The 17,874-nt window shown below is 51.6% G+C and overlaps 2 protein-coding genes across 13 annotated transcripts in view; one reads left to right on the forward strand and one right to left on the reverse strand.

The window, feature by feature from the left end:
* Positions 1-16,018, reverse strand: part of STRN3 (striatin 3) — a 900,588-nt gene extending 884,570 nt beyond the window's left edge. For all 3 annotated transcript variants that reach the window (XM_085627373.1, XM_085627372.1, XM_085627371.1), the window contains exon 1: positions 15,366-16,018. In XM_085627373.1, coding sequence (XP_085483499.1) covers positions 15,366-15,608 — 243 coding nt within the window. In that variant the 5' untranslated portion in view covers positions 15,609-16,018. The remainder of the gene's footprint in view (positions 1-15,365) is intronic.
* A 197-nt stretch (positions 16,019-16,215) lies between these two features.
* The window catches only part of AP4S1 (adaptor related protein complex 4 subunit sigma 1), a 243,757-nt gene continuing 242,098 nt past the window's right edge, over positions 16,216-17,874 (forward strand). For 2 of the 10 annotated variants that reach the window (XM_085627380.1, XM_085627376.1), the window contains exon 1: positions 16,216-16,562. The gene's annotated coding sequence lies outside the window, so the exon portion shown is untranslated. Of the gene's footprint in view, positions 16,563-16,639; positions 16,750-16,875; positions 17,047-17,131; positions 17,155-17,874 lie in introns of those variants that run through there. The other 8 variants (XM_085627382.1, XM_085627377.1, XM_085627383.1 and 5 more) reach the window with 7 other exon arrangements.

Raw genomic sequence — 17,874 nt, forward strand, 5'->3', positions numbered from 1 at the left:
TGACAAAAAGTGGAACACTAAACAACATGATTTTACAGTAGGAGAATGGGTGAGAATAAAAAAACCTGGTTTTGTAAGTAAGGGCAGGAGTACATTTTCTAAATCCATTAAGGTCACTAAGGTGTTTAAGAATTCTCTCATTACGCAGGATGGTAAATTATGGAACATCAGACGGGTATCCAGATGTCCTGGAAGTTATTGTACAAAAATTGTATCACCTAATTCTTCTTGCAAATCTCAGACAAATGGTTCTGATACCACATTGGTACATAATGATTCTGTGGCTAATAGGGTAAAGGACTCATTACGTTATAGAAGTGTACCTGCAAAATGTTTAGATTATGTTACTTAGTTTTTGTTTTCTTTTGTGTCTTTTAGTACTTGCATTTTCCTTTGTTTTATATAAGGGAGATGTGTTATATTTCCTATTCACTTGCATTCACTTGTTATGGTTTATGCTAGGTTCTGGTTCCATTGGAACACTGTGTGATAAGGTTCTTTCCAGGGGATCAGTTGCACTGATGACTCTGGAGGAATAAGCGGTATGTTGCTGTGCTGCAATTATTAATTAATAAACTAATAACATCCTATCTACAATTGTTTGGATCTTTACAACAAGGTATGAAATTGGTTCAAAAAACAGTAGGTAAACTTAATGACCGACTATTAGATTGGCCCATCCCGGTGACAGAGATAAAAGAAACAATACATAATAAAGTCTAAGCTTCCACTTTCTAACAACTCTAGAGAGCTGGAACAGTAATAGAGCGACGCACGGCCGCCAGTGAGTGCCTTAAGCACAGAGCACAGCCCTGGGAGGGGGGAGCCCTCCACCTGCTCAGTGTGGTACCAGCGGACCCGATAATTCACACTGCTCACAGCCGGCAGCCCACACACAAAACGAGGCCCTGAAAGCGTCTCCATGTGACGCCTTGCTGAAACAGAGTGCTTCCTGCACGGATCGGAGCAGCAATCTGAGATGCGCCCACGCTCGCAGGCACATCTCGAACCCACCCAGGCAGTCCAATCCCACTTGGCCGAATAACGCAATTTGCACAAGCAACTCGATGCAGTGCTGTATTTTTAGTTGCCTGCTCATAATACAAGGATTCACGTCTAGAAACAAACCCGCCGACAGTCTGCATTAGATGAAAGGAGCTTCAATCTCCTCGGGAGGGACAAACCCCGGAAAAAGCATCCTGTCCCGGAGAGGGAGAATGAATCACCGGAGAATGAGGTGCGGTCGGCGGCCTCCTCGTTTCCATCTATTGACAATGCACGTGCTTTCTCAGGTTTTTAGGTCACACCAATGTTCATTAAAAAAAAACACTAATTACTGCAAATCGTTTTAAAAACTCAACTAAGGAGTTTGCACATTTTAAGTGCTGTCAGAATATTTGAAATAGATATACAAGAAATGGTGCACTTTTATTTTTTACACATTTCAACAATGCAACAACCTGTTTTGATCAAACCCCATTTTCATGAAGCCAACTTTCTGCGATTTAAACTGCACGATATAGACCACGGCCAAAAAAGGCAAGCCCCCCCTATGCGTACTCTCCCTCTGGGACAAGTCGCACTTCGGAGATTCTACTGGCCGGGAGCCACAGTGGACGGAGCGGACCCATCGCTTCCATCCACACAACTGGACCCACAGTGGACCCAACGCTTCCATCCACACAACCGGACCCACAGTGGACCCAACGCTTCCATCCACACAACCAGACCCACAGTGGACCCAACGCTTCCATCCACACAACCGGACCCACAGTGGACCCAACGCTTCCATCCACACAACCAGACCCACAGTGGACCCAACGCTTCCATCCACACAACCGGACCCACAGTGGACCCAACGCTTCCATCCACACAACCGGACCCACAGTGGACCCAACGCTTCCATCCACACAACCGGACCCACAGTGGACCCAACGCTTCCATCCACACAACCGGACCCACAGTGGACCCAACGCTTCCATCCACACAACTGGACCCACAGGGGACCCAACGCTTCCATCCACACAACAGGACCCACAGTGGATCCAACGCTTCCATCCACACAACCGGACCCACAGTCGACACAACGCTTCCAGCCACACAACCGGAGATGACCCATTGCTTCCATCCACACAACTGGACAGACCCACCGTGGACCCAACACTTCCATCCACACAACCGGACCCACAGTGGACACAACGCTTCCAGCCACACAACCGGAGATGACCCATTGCTTCTATCCACACAACTGGACGGACCCACAGTGGACCCAACACTTTCATCCACACAACCGGTCCCGCAGCTGACCCATCGCTTCCACCCACACAACCAGACCAACTGCTGACCCATCGCTTCAACCCACACAACCGGACACACAGCTGACCCATCGCTTCAATCCACATAACCGGACCCACAGTGGACGGAGCTGACCCATCGCTTCCAGCCACATAACCGGACCCAGAGCTGACCCATTGCTTCCAGCCACACAACCGGACCTGGAGCTGACCCATCGCTTCCAGCCACACAACCGGACCCGGAGCTGACCTTTCGCTTCCAGCCACACAACCGGTCCCGCAGCTGACCCATCGCTTCCACCCACACAACCAGACCCACTGCTGACCCATCGCTTCAACCCACACAACCGGACCCACAGTGGACTCAATGCTTCCATCCACACAACCGGACCCGCAGCTAACCAATCGCTTCTACCCACACAACCGGACCCATAGCTGACCCAACGCCAATGCTTCCACCCACACAACCAGACCTGCAGCTGACCCAACACCAATGATTCCACCCACAGAACCAGACCCCCAGCTAACCCATCGCTTCTACCCACACAACCGGACCCACAGCTGAACCAACGCCAATGCTTCCACCCACACAAACATACCCGCAGCTGACCCAACGTCAGTGCTTCCACCCACACAACCGGACCCGCAGCTGACCCAAGGCCAATGCTTCCACCCACACAAGCAGACCTGAAGATGACCCAACACATCCATCCATACAACCGGACCCGCAGATGACCCAACACCAATGCTTCCACCCACACAACCGGACCCGCAGCTGACCCAACCCCAATGCTTCCACCCACACAACCGGACCCGCAGCTGACCCAACACCAATGCTTCCATCCATACAACCGGACCGGCAGATGACCCAACACCAACGCTTCCACTCCCACAACCGGACCCGCAGCTGATCCAACACAGATGATTCCACCCACACAACCGGACGCACTGCTGATCCGAACACCAACGCTTCCACCCGGACGCACCCATGCCCCAACAACAACGCTTCCACTCACACAACCAGAACCCGCAGCTGCTCCAATGCTTCCACATACGCGAACAAAGTCCCGGGCACGTTAGGAGGATGTCACACTGGTAGAAATGTCTCGTATAGTCACAATTCTAGTGGTCGACACCAGAGTATCCTTTCAAAAGTATTTATTTAAGCAACAACAAAAAGAAACAACCAGCCGACATGTGTTTCGTCACGCGAGGGAGGTATCCCGTAACTCTTCAGGGCTGTGAGTCAGTGTTTAAATGGACGTGAAATCACGCGGCCAACAAAAGGATAACAACCGGCCGTAGTGATACAGTGGAAGGTGTGGGGGCCTCTTGGGTGGAGGCACAAGGGCGAGTAAAACCTCTGAAGCTCGCTGAGCGTGAAACATGGATTATTGGAGAAGCGGATTGGTTGAAAGCTGGACTTGAGGGGGTGACTTCAAGCCTGGCGAGCAAAAGATTCTAGAAGCGATGTTAGTTGGTAAAAGGCGGATGTGCCGTGTGACGTGTCAATATAACAGGTATAAAAAAGATAATTGGAAGTCCTGTGTCTCTAACGTGCGGGAGGCGGGTACGCCGGCCAACTCTACTTTGCGCGAAGTCGGACGGCTGACACCGGGTCCGTCGGCTTTCCGGATGCTTCTACATACACAACCGGACCCGCAGCTGACCCAGTGCTTGTACCCACAGAACCGGATGCGCAACTGAACCAACACCAACGCTTGAACCCACAGAACGGGACCAGCAGCTGACCCAACACCAATGCTGGCACCCACACAACCGGACCTGCAGCTGAACCAATGCCTCCACCCACACATCCGGACCAGCAGCTGACCCAACGTTTCCATCCACATAACCAGACCCGCAGCTGCCCTAACACCAATGCTTTCACCCACGCAACCGGACCTGCAGCTGAACCAACGCCAATGCTTCCACCCACGCAACACGACCTGCAGTTGACCCAACACCAACAATTTCACCCAGGCAACCAGAGCTGCAGCTGCCCCAAAGCCAATGGTTTCACCGATGCAACTGAACCTGGAGCTGAGCAAACACTTCCTCCCACGCAACTGGACCAGCAGCTTACCCAACGCCAATGCTTGCACCCACGCAACCGAACTCACAGCTTACCCAAAGCCAATGATTCCACCCACGCAACCGGACCTGCAGCTGACCCAACACTTGCACCCACACGACCGGACCCGCACCTGACCAGACACCAAGGCTTCCACACACACATCCGGACCCGCGGCTGACCAAGTGCTTTTACCTACAGACGTGCATCTGAACCAACGCTTGCACCCACAGAACCGGACCTACAGCTGACCCAACACCAATGCTAGCACCCACACAACGGGACCCGCAGGTGACCCAACACCAATGCTTGCACCCACGCAAGTAGACCTGCAACTGACCCAACACCGACGCTTCCACCCATGCAACCGTACCCGCAGCTGACCGAATACCAAGGCTCCACCCACGCAACTGGTCCCGCAGATGACCCCAACACAGACACTCCCACCCATGCAACCATACCCGCAGCTGACCCAATACCAAGGCTCCACCCACACAACCGGACCTGCAGCTGACCAAACACCAATGCTTGCACCCAGACAAACAGATACGCAGCTGACCCAATGTCAACCCTTCCACCCACGCAACAAGACCTGCAGATGACCCTACGCTTGCACCCACATGCAACGGCTCAGCAGCTGACCCAACACCTACGCTTCCACCCACAAAACCGGACGCACCGCTGACCCAACACCAACGCTTACACCCACACAACCGGACCCGTAGCTGCCCCAACGCGTCAACCCACATAACCAGACACGCAGCTGACCCAAAACCAACGCTTCCACCCACAAACCCGGAACCGCAGCTGACCCAACACTAGTGTTTGTACCCACGTAACCGGATATGCAGCTGACTCAACGCTACCACTCACGCAACCGGACCCGCAGCTGACCTAACGCCAATGCTTCCACCTACGCAACCGGACCTGCAGCTGACCCAAAGCCAATGCTTCCACCCATGCGACCGGACCTGCAGCTGAGCCAACGCTTCCACCCACGCAACCCAACCTGCAGCTGACCCAACGCCAACGGTTCCACCCACACAACAGGATTCGCAACTGACCCAACACCAACACTTCCAACCATGCAACCAGAGCTGCAGCTGACCCAAAACCAACGGCTTGGAGCTGAGCAAAGGCTTTCACTCACGCAACTGGACCCGCAGCTTACCCAACGCCAATGCTTGCACCCACACAACCGGACAGGCAGCTTACCTAAAGCCAGCGCTTCCACCCACGCAACTGGGCCTGCAGCTGACCCAACACTTGCACCCACACAACCGGACCTGCACCTGACCCGACACTAAGGCTTCCACCCACACAACCGGACCCGCAGCTGACCCAGTGCTTGTACCCACACAACCAGACGCACAACTGCACCCACAGAACCAGACCCACAGCTGACACCACCAACGCTGCCACCCACGTAAGCAGACCTGCAGTTGACCCAACACCAGAGCTTCCACCCACGCAACTGTACCCACAGCTCACCCAATACCAAGGCTTCAACCTACACGCTTCCACTCACACATTCAGACCCGCAGCAGACCCCAACACCAATGATTCCACCCACACAACCAGACAGGCAGCTGACCCAACTCCAACGCTTCCACCCCATCACACAACCGGACCCATAGCTGACCCAACACCAATGCTTCCACCAATGCAATACGACCTGCAGCTGACCCAACGCTTCCACCCACGCAACCGGACTCACACCTGACCCAACACCAAAACTTCGACCCACGCAACCAGAGCTGCAGCTGATCCAAAGCCAACGGTTGCACACATGCAACGGGACCTGGAGCAGAGCAAACACGTCGACCCACGCAACCGGACCTGCAGCTGACCCAACACTCGCACCCACAGAACTGGACCCACAAATGACCCGACACCAAGGTTTCCACCCACACAACTGGACCCGCAGCTGACCCAGTGCTTGTACCCACAGAACCGGATGCGCAACTGAACCAACACCAACGCTTCAACCCACAGAACGGGACCAGCAGCTGACCCAACACCAATGCTGGCACCCACACAACCGGACCTGCAGCTGAACCAATGCTTCCACCCACACATACAGACCAGCAGCTGACCCAACGCTTCCATCCACATAACCAGACCCGCAGCTGCCCTAACACCAATGCTTTCACCCACGCAACCGGACCTGCAGCTGACCCAACGCCAATGCTTTCACCCACGCAACCGGACCTGCAGCTAAACCAATGCAAATGCTTCCACCCACACAACCCGACCTGCAGCTGACCCAACACCAACACTTCCACACAGGCAACCAGAGCTGCAGCTGCCCCAAAGCCAACGGTTTTACCGATGCAACCAGTCCTAGAGCTGAGCAAACACTTCCTCCCACGCAACTGGACCCGCAGCTTACCCAACGCCAATGCTTGCACCCACACAACCGGACTCACAGCTTACCCAAAGCCAATGATTCCACCCACGCAACCGGACCTGCAGCTGACCCAACACTTGCACCCACACGACCGGACCCGCACCTGACCAGACACCAAGGCTTCCACACACACAACCACCTTGCAGCCGACCCAGTGGTTGTACCCACGGACGTGCATCTGAACCAACACCAACGCTTGCACCCACAGAACTGGACCCGCAGCTGACCCAACTCTTCCACCCACACATCCGGACAAGCAGCTGACCCAACTCTTCCACCCACACATCCGGACCAGCAGCTGACCCAACGCTTCCACCCACACATCCGGACCAGCAAAGCTTCCACCCACACATCCGGACCAGCAGCTGACCCAACACTTCCACCCACACATCCGGACCAGCAGCTGACCCAACACTTCCACCCACACATAAGGACCAGCAGCTGACCCAATGCTTCCACCCACACATCCGGACCAGCAGCCGACCCAAGGCTTCTTCCATCCACACATCCGGACCTGCAGCTGACCCAACGCTTCCATCCACACATCCGGAGCAGCAGCTGACCCAACGCTTCTTCCATCCACACATCCAGACCAGCAGCTGACCCAACGCTTCTTCCATCCACACATCCGGACCAGCAGCTGACCCAATGCTTCTTCCACCAACACATCCGGACCAGCAGCTGACCCAACGCTTCGATCCACATAACTGGACCCGCAGCAGACCCAACGCTTCCACCCACACATCCAGACCAGCAGCTGACCCAACGTTTCGATCCACATAACCGGACCCGCAGCTGACGCAACAATGCTTTCACCCATTCAACTGGATGCACAGCTGCCCCATTACCAATGCTTCCATCCACACAAACGGACCCGCAGCTGACCCAACGCTATCACCCATACAACTGGACCCACAGCTGCCCCATTACCAATGCTTCCATCCACACAAACTGACCCGCAGCTGACCCAACAACAACCTCTTCAGTCTCTCCCGGCACTCGCCTTCTAGGAGCTAGTGCACCTCCAAGTTATGTTTTAAGCATTTGGCACAGTTGTTGATACCAGCAGCTCCTCTGGTGATGCTTACATGAGGTACTTTCTCACCTTCACACAATTGTTTTGTATACACCTTTTAAGAGGGGGTACAGTTACACAGGGTGGACTGGTTTACCTATTTTTGAAAGGTTTTTTTGGGACATTTTGGACTGGATACGACTGGCAAATTTTTAAAGCCAGCGGTTGGGTGGAGAGAACAATTCCCTGCCCCCAGTTTTGAAGAGATTTTAATATGTCCTAATACAGTCAGGGCTATTTAGTATATGGTTGCTTGTGAGTGGAGAGCGACCGGACTGTAACTTTCCCTCTTGTGCTCCTTAATGTGGATGACAGCTGTTGATAAGTCAGCCAACACAAACTCCTGAATCTACAGCCACTTTATGAGAAATAATGGGTACATTTTCACTCCAAAGAAGCGATAAACAAACAAGTGCTGTCTCTTTAAAACCCCAAATTAATAGCCCAAACTAAGCACTCTGACAGCAGTATTTTGAGGAATTAGCAACAGGGACTGGGGCACGAGCCAGTGTCCAAGTGGGTGAGGAGGATTTTGTGTTTCATAAAAGACTGTAGCATGTTTCTATGGAGTGCATGTAAATAAAAACACACCTGGCCACTCTGAACAGAGAAGTTGAAGACTCACCCAACATTCAGGGGGCACATCCTACCTCATTTCAAACACTGCTGCAATATAAATGCCAAAAACGAAAACAAAGAAGATTAGGACGTGTGCAGCCAAACAGAAAAGCCGTAGAAAGGGTTCTGAAATATTAATATGTATCATTGCGGTGCTTCGAGAAGTTTGCTAGTTCATTTGTTTCTACATACGCACTTGAACACGAATGCAAACACTGCAATAATACGAAGGTGACGGTGAACTGCTCCCACAGACCCAGCAGAGACCCCACACAGCACCGTATTGACACAAAGAACCTTTACTTGGAAGCATTTACTTGCACAAGGTACGAGACCCATACGTCACCGACCCAAATATCATAGGTCTTCAGCAAGTCACTACCTTAACTGGACGTCAAGGACATGCCTACTACTGCCCAATACTTTGACTTGCCACCAAATTATCTGCTACAAACCTAGGGTGGTTAACACTTTTCACAAACACTGACACTGTGCAACCAGCTAGAATAATATCTAACCCACCCAAAAAGGAGCAGCTAGGAGTTTCATTTCATGCTTAGATGTCAAAGCACCTCAACCCTGGTGACAAGCTGAGGAAAGTGCGGGCGAAAAAAAATACGGCCAAACAAGTAGAAGTAAATGAATTACAGAAGAAGCAGGTCCATGTGAGGCTGTCTAGGAGCAGCTGCACGGATACACCAACGAAGACCAGTGCTATATGTGCTGTGGATGTAGGACTGTCACTTCAACCAGTGGTGCCAGTCCACAAAAGCCACCAATGATGCTCTACCCCACATGGCACAGGTAAACAAAGATGCTCAAGGAGAGCTGCCCTTGCCACCGACGCTTCCATTTCACTACTGATGGACAGACGTATGGACGTGCTGCAAACTGCCAAGACAGCAAAACTACTATCCTAAATGCTTTACCGTTTATTTACTACCTGCTTGGACATCCCAAACTTTACAATTTTATAAGCTAACATGTTAGAAAGAAAAAAGCTAAAGACAGCCATGTCACGCTGATGGCCCAAGCGTTCCACAGCACTGACACCAACTACTCTTAATGACACGATTACTTCATATTAGCGCACTTAATTACATTAATAGGAATTTGGGCAGCTCATGTCAGGGACACAGCGTTGCTTTGCTATGCGAGTATGCACTTAGCTACTACGGCTATGAATCTGTAATTATGTTACCGTATCTAAAAAGAAATCAATATAGTATCAAGGCCAAGAAAATTGCAGTTTAAAAGAAGTTTGCTGAATGAAGAAGGAAAACATGCTCAAGCACACTGGAGGGTGTTCCAAAAGTCATCAACATCAACCAGATGACAAAGTCCAAAATAGTGACCAACTACGACTCGGTCCTCAACCCATCTTATAAATTCCATTTAGTTTCAGGTACTCACGTCTACATCTTGCTTCGAGATCCACCACCTTCTGTTTTTTAAAGTTTTTCTTAAACCAAAAACAAACCCTCACTCTCTTCACATACCTTTTGAGTCTGCCCAAATGTGCCCAGATTTGGGAGCATTCTCACCATGTATACTCAGGATTCTAAACTACACTTCCTTTGCAAAACCCAAAGAGAAGGAAACATGCGTTGGGCTAGCAGGTATCCACTTCAGAGAAAGGTACAACAGAAAGCAGCTGCACTTGAACAGTCCTTGGCCCGTTTGTTTTCTATATAACATTGTTTGCCTAGTACAGCAGCACGAGTTGAAATGTGTGTTCAATAATACAGATTACTTTTCATCATCTCTGTATCCACCACTCCAACTTTAAGAACGAACGGTAAAAACAATACTTTAATGTCTGCTCAACCCACACCAATCCAACTACTCTACAACTAAAAAACATTGCTGCCTCAAACTACCACGTTTACTCCATCCAGAAACTTCAATGTGTCCATAAGGTGTCAAAGTGACACTATTATTGGTAGACACCACAGCCATTTCCTTGATGCACGGTGGGCAGGCCATATGTCCCACAGGCATTCTTATCAGTCTGTTCCTCCCTGGGGAAGCAGCCTAAACACCTGGAGAATTTTCAGATGGTGTCCCCTCGAAAGGGATACACTGGTGACTCAGTGCCCATGGCATGATGCCCACTGCATTGCTTTATGCACCAAGTAACGTCCTACGCCACCAATTGACTCAGAGGCCACTGGAGTGCCAATTCCAGATTCAAGACTTTTCAAAGAAACGAGTCCTTTATGAACATGTGCTGCCAGGCACGGGTAGCTTGGCTCTGCCTAAGACTTGTTTGTGAGATAGGGCATCACGCCCTGAAGTGTCAAGTCACAGTGCCCCGCCCAAGTACAGGGAGTGCAGCTGTGGGAGATGCTGTAGGGGGCCCTCAACGCTTGTGTCCTGGGGCCGCAGCAGAGGGGCGGACGACACGTCAGGAAAGCTCAGCACTGCTCAATACATTTTGGTACAGGTAAGAAAGCCTGACCGTATAAATAAAGAACAAGCAGAATGAGCTCTACAAGATGAAGAAGCCACTCTCTTTCACCAAGCCTTCACTCGGCTCTTACTTAACACGAGCATCAATCCAAAAGTTGTAACTCTCTAGCAGGTGAAGCCAGCAGTAATGCAGCTTTGTTTCCCTCTAATAGTCACGTTAATGTAGCGTCAAAGATTGCACAGAATGCCCCGTGTTAATACACGTTAATTGTTTTGATTACAATATAATGAATACTGCGTTGGCAGGCAAATTATGTTGTGATCATATTCTCAGATCTAAATCATTTCTAAATTCCAAGGTGACATGGAAACGAAGATGCCACAATGACTCCAACCCCGACTACGTTTGGAATTTCAAAGGAATGTGACCCAAACCTTGCCCGTATCGACTACTCCACTATGCCTTCTCCCCACCGATAGCTTGCTGTCCTCTGGTGGGGGGAGGGGGGCTAAGGTGCTTATCGCCCTTCCATTTTGCACAGTGATGGCTTGGGCGGGCCAGGACCCCCATACCCCGTGCTTTGAGGGGAGAACTCGCAGGGCAGCTCCCGGGACGGAAACCAACACCCAGTCCGTTCTTTCCAGCCTCAGCTCCTAGGGGAGTACACCTACAGGTCAGCAAGCACGTCCAACACTAGCAGCTGCTGCGATCTAACCTTGGCCCCCATGGCCCCACAACTCTAGTATGGTATGCACGGTTTACCACCCCGGGAAGAAACAGCTCCTCTGACCCACACATGGTACCCCCTCCACTCACTGCAATGACAGCTACTGTAGGCCAGTATCTAAAAGTTAACAGCTCCTGCACAAATACCCCCCACATCTGGTACCCCCTCCACTCCCTGCGCCAACAGACTAGTAGTATTTTGGAACCCCCACAGAAACGATAAGCGGGCAGGTCTCCTTTCACAACGAAAAGCTCATGTGGACATGTGTAGGTAACTTGGCGACCACAGCCACTCAAGTACAGGTGTGCTGCCCAAGTGACACCCCTTCAGCAGGGCATCTAATTTAAACCAAGCTCAAAAGTTAATCTTCTCAACACCAGCACAAGCCACAAGAAATCTACTCGCCCACTCGTTATGGCGAGGAAGATTTTATCAGGGCAAGCTATTTTTATGCCCAATTGCTTGGTCTGGCAAGCTGGCAATGAACAGGGGTTCTGTTGACGTAAACAGAAAAAAAGATGCCTTAAAATCTTGTATTTATCTTGTCATGTTTGCTCTGTGTTCAGAGACAAAGTTCAAATGTCAGCTTACGTCTGTTTATTTTATGCTGGGGGTTCTTGTTAATTTTTCTTTCTGATGACTTGCTAAGTTAGACGATTTTGTAAGGTGAACTGCCTGACAATTGTGCTGTGAAATAAAAGGCTGTACGATGTCCGTGTTTTTGTACAACACAACATTTATAAATAACTTGTAAATGAACTGTACAAACATTTCGAAATATATTTCAGAAGTTATGAAAGCACATTTTTTGTAATTCATGTGCGATGCAAAAAAAGATCTCAATAGGATGAAAACTGATAAGAACACTGTACTTAGTAATGTGCAAATGATAAATATTTTTGCTGGAACACAGTTTTCATAGACTATTGTCCAGGGGCGGCCAAGGCTTGGAACGCCCTCCCTTGGAGTCTGAGGAACTCTACAAACCTTCTAGCCTTCAGGAAGCAACTCAAGACCTGGCTTTTTAACAAATAACTCCCTACAGCCACACTTTCTCTCCGTGCCACCACGTTTCTCAGTAGAGTTGAGCTAGCGCCAGGGCACTTCAGAGTAATCGTGCGCTCTATAAATAAATTAACATAACATATGCTGTACAGTTTTATCAGTAAAAGTGCAAGTTAGTGGGAAAATGTGTAGCCATTTCAATGAAAAATGTGCCGTTTGTAAATGACAGTGCGCTATCATGTCATGCTTCAGTAATCAGCTTATTACAAGAGTTTTTAAACATTAACTAAGAAATATTCCAGCACCCTGACCTGATGGCAATGTTATTATTGAACTAAGAGGCAAGTCAGGGGTCATGTGTACCCTAAATGTGGGCTAGATTCTTATACGTAAAGAAAAAGTTTAGTCTATTAGATCAAGCAACAGTTTTTTGCTGAACTCACATTTTAGAAGGTGCTCTCACGTGATAATGAAGAAAAAGGTAGCTCATGAACGATAATATTGCTATTGATGGAACTATTGTAACATATGAAACTGGTCAATAAGATTTTTTTTATTATAAAAGAAAAGAAAAAGGCGGCTCTGTAAAATATAATATTTGCCTAGGAACCCGCAATTTGAGACTTGTTTTCGGGTAAAGTACATTACAGTTAGGGCGAGAAGATTATTCAAGTCACTAGACCAGGAGGTCTGGTAACATTTTTATGATTTGTTGTGGTCTGCAGCATCTCCGACAGACACTAGTTTGTAGCTTCACAAACACAGCCTCTCACTGACTCTGCCGCTCCAGTGGACATGTAGCTGGCAAGTGGGTCTGATACCCCCTTCCAGCACTGGGGACACCTGCTAAAGAGGCCTTCATGCCCCTACACTGACAGCCCCTGGGTCTGACACCTCTCCAGTCAATGTGTACCTGACACCATCTCATCCAGTACTCCCTACACTGACAGCACATGGGTCTGGTCCCCCCATCCAGCACTGATAGCACTCGTAACTGACACCCTCTTCCGGTACAGACAGCAGCTGGGTCTGGCAGCCCCTTCCGGTACAGACAGCAGCTGGGTCTGGCAGCCCCTTCCGGTACAGACAGCAGCTGGGTCTGGCCCCCTTCCAGCACTGACAGCACTGGTAACCGACACCCTCTTCCAGCACTGACAGCACCCGGGTCTGGCAACCCCTTCCAGTACTGACAGCACCTCGGTCTGGCACCTCCTTCCAGCACTGACAGCACCTCGGTCTGGCACCTCCTTCCAGCACTGACAGCACCTAGGTCTGGCACATCCTTCCAGCACTGACAGCGCCAGGGTCTGGCACATCCTTCCAGCACTGACAGCGCCAGGGTCTGGCACATCCTTCCAGCACTGACAGCGCCAGGGTCTGGCACATCCTTCCAGCACTGACAGCACCAGGGTCTGGCACATCCTTCCAGCACTGACAGCACCAGGGTCTGGCACATCCTTCCAGCACTGACAGCACCAGGGTCTGGCACATCCTTCCAGCACTGACAGCACCAGGGTCTGGCACATCCTTACAGCACCAGGGTCTGGCACCCTCTTCCAACACTGACAGCACCTCGGTCTGGCACATCCTTCCAACACTGACAGCTGCTGGGTCTGGCACCACCTTCCAGCACTCGTAACTGACATCCTCTTACAGCACTGACAGAACCTCGGTCTGGCACCCCCTAACAGCACTGACAGCTCCAGGGTCTGATACTTCCTACCTCTCCAGTGCATGTGTACCGGACACCATCCTCCAGTACTGACACCATCTGGGTCTGATACCTCCTACCTCTCCAGTGCATCTGTTAATGACACCTTCCTCCACTACCGACAGCTCCTGGGTCAGGCATCACCTTCCAGCACTGACAGCACCAGGGTCTGGCACATCCTTACAGCACTGACAGCACCAGGGTCTGGCACATCCTTACAGCACTGACAGCACCAGGGTCTGGCACCCTCTTCCAACACTGACAGCACCTCGGTCTGGCACATCCTTCCAACACTGACAGCTGCTGGGTCTGGCACCACCTTCCAGCACTCGTAAATGACATCCTCTTCCAGCACTGACAGCACCTCGGTCTGGCACCCCTAACAGCACTGACAGCTCCAGGGTTTGATACTTCCTACCTCTCCAGTGCATCTGTACCCAACACCCTACTCCAGTACCGACAGCACCTGGGTCCGGCAGCCCCTTCCGGCACTGACAGCACCTGGGTCCGGCAGCCCCTTCCGGCACTGACAGCACCTGGGTCCGGCAGCCCTGGGTCCGGCAGCCCCGGGTCCGGCAGCCCCTGCCGGCACTGACAGCTCCTGGGTCCGGCAGCCCCTTCCGGCACTGACAGCTCCTGGGTCTGGCAGCCGGCAGCCCCTTCCGGCACTGACAGCTCCTGGGTCTGGCAGCCCCTTGCGACACTGACAGCATCTGCAGCCCCTTCCGGCACTGACAGCACCTGCAGCCCCTTCCGGCACTGACAGCACCTGCAGCCCCTTCCAGCACTCATAGCACCTGGGTCTGGCAGCACCTGCAGCTGTGTCCTCCCGTCCCTTCCATACATTGTACATAGAGTTCTTGAACTCAAAGATGCAGGAAGAAGGTTGACGTTCACCTCACCCCACATCCCCTCAACCAGCAGCACTCAGGAGGAATCTGAGGGGAAAACACTCACTCCTAATACCAGCCCTCCACCAATGTCCCTGGTTGCACGTTCCCTCCCCAACACCCCTCTTCACCCCGTCAGGGGACTCACCTGCAGCTCGCTGCGCTCCACCTCCCAGCGGGCTCTCTCCATGCTGAAGCGGGCCCACTCGTGCTGGATGTAGTGCAGGATGCCGGGGATGCTGTAGTGCTGAGGCCGTCCGGGCTCTGCGGGGGCGGCGGAGGGAACTGCGGGCTCACCTGGGGCCGCCGCCGCCTGGTAGCCGTTGTTCCCCCCGGGGGCTCCGGCCTGGGGGGGCCGCGGGGCTCCCCCCGGGTGCTGCTCTGTCTCCATGCCTCGGGCGGCGGCGCTGCGGCTGCTGCTGACAGGAGGCCGCGGGACGGTTACAGGCCGCGCGCGCTCCCCTGCTGCTCTGCGCAAGCGCGAGGGCTCGCGCTCCGCTCCCGTTGGCTCCGGGAGGCTGCGCGCACGGAGGCGGGGCTCGCGCTCTCTCTGCGCACGCGCTGAGCCGCACGCTCAGCCCACGCTCTCCTGGCCAAGCACGCGCAACGGATCAGCTCAGTTGCGCGTACTCAAGCTGATAGGCTTCAGTGGGCAAAGAGGACGCTCTCCGCCCCCCAGTGAGATCTCTCTGTCACTGACAGGGCGCACGCGCATGGAACTCACTGAGCTTCAATCGTAGGCGAGCGCGCGCTGGCAACCCTTGCGCACGCGCAATGCGTAGCTAAACTTAGGATCCGCGTACGCGCGCGGAGGGAATACCTCCGTCCCAGGTGGTAGGCGAGGAAGGCCCGGGCATTAGTCACGACAGCGCGCTATGGCCGTTCCATGGAACGGTACCGGGCCCCCCGTCAGCTATACAGCCGTGAGGCTCTGTCGGTGACGACGGCGGAGGCCATCACATCATCTGTTCGCCGCCCCCTTCCTTCCTCCACCCTGTGGTGTCCGCTTTGGCTGTCGAAACTAAAGAAAGACTAGAGTGACATACATTACAGAGCGCTTGCTGAGATGTATAATGTTAGCGCGAAGTAAAAACTATAAAAGCTACTGTGGGGCGAAATAAAACTGCGGCTTATCAATTCTTGAGAATATCAATGTTTATTCATTGAAGAGTGTTATTGGTTCGAGAGGAAAAATTGAAGCAAAACGTGTACGAACGATATTTACGAACTGAATTTTAAAACGTTTCCAATTCCAGGAAGCCTCTCCTGTGTGCAGTCCATGTTGGCGCGGTGGTGCACAGTGAACGCTTTCTCTCCATCTAGGCTTGAGCAGTCCAAGATGTCGGTAAGTGCCTGAGTCACTGGGGCGGCTCCCGTTACTGTCATAGTCCTTTTTTGTTGTCGTTACCTCACACTGCGCAAGGTATGTCTGTCGGGTAGTTGTAACTTAGTGAGCGAGACAAGGCTATCACCACCAGCGATGGGGGCGATACTTTAATGTGATCTTCTCGTGTGAGTGGTGAATGGTGCGGGTAAGTCCAGTGTATCCTGTATGTGGAAGGAAATTTGGGGCACCTCTCGCCCAGGGAAGCCCAAACATGTATCTTCACCCAAGATGGCGGAAGTGGAATAATGAGTGTGCGCAGTCTAGTGTTTTGGATTGAGTTGAAGGGACACAGTATGCGGAAGCTGAAGTCTTCCCGTGGAACTGTGCTCACCTTGATTATTAAACCGCATGCGCGGAGCCTCCACAATAGGGTGAAGACGTGCGCATGCGCGATACCCGTGGCAGGTGACCTGATGGTCTAGCCGTCATCTGATCCGCACAGGTGAGTGACGTCATCTTTAGTTGAGGAATGATGTCACCGGTGAGTAAACAGCTGACTACATTGGACGGTCTATTGAGATGGGTGGTGTGGTGTAGGCGGCTCGCCCTGGTACGAGTTTGGCCGTCACATGCGTCCGGGATTGTTTTCATGAAACTGAATCTCTGCCGTTTGTAAAGTTGTAATATGTAGTAATGTAGTTGTTTAATATGTATATGGCTTTAAGGAATCTTGGGTTGGAATGTTCTGTGTAGTGGTGTTCTTTTCACTGTGTGTTGAGTGGGCATTATTTGATTGCCAGCAGTTGATCCAGGAGTGGATGGTCGTGAGTCCTGCTTTTGAAATAAACATCATTCTACTTTATACTTCTGGTTGGAAATTCTTTATTAAGAACCTACTACAAATATTGGCGACGATCTGGGATTGATGATGGACTCACCGACATTGGGAAAATAAGACCGCAGGTCAAGGAAAGTGGATTTATATTTTTTTTTTTTTTTTTTTTTTGCCTAACGTAACTCTTGAAGATCAGGATTTACTGCATGGTGCATTTGATCTGCTGTGGAGCCGTGTTGTGTTTCGGCTTAATGGGAACATCGACACCTACTCTGCTTGATTCTTGAACCGGATGGTGAGCGCCTGATCTGGACTCTACTCTACTTGTTTGGGAACCTGGGTGTTCCGATTCTCACGGAAAGGAAGAAAAGAGAAGGAAGTAGAAACTTGGTGCGACGTGTGTGAACTCGTATGTGAGTAAATTCCACGTACCTCGAGTTCACCGTTGGAAGCTGCTTCGGCCGCATTTTTCGAGCGGTGCGGACATTCTCTTGC

Source organism: Triturus cristatus, chromosome 9 (assembly GCF_964204655.1).
Source record: "Triturus cristatus chromosome 9, aTriCri1.1, whole genome shotgun sequence".
Taxonomy (NCBI): domain Eukaryota; kingdom Metazoa; phylum Chordata; class Amphibia; order Caudata; family Salamandridae; genus Triturus; species Triturus cristatus.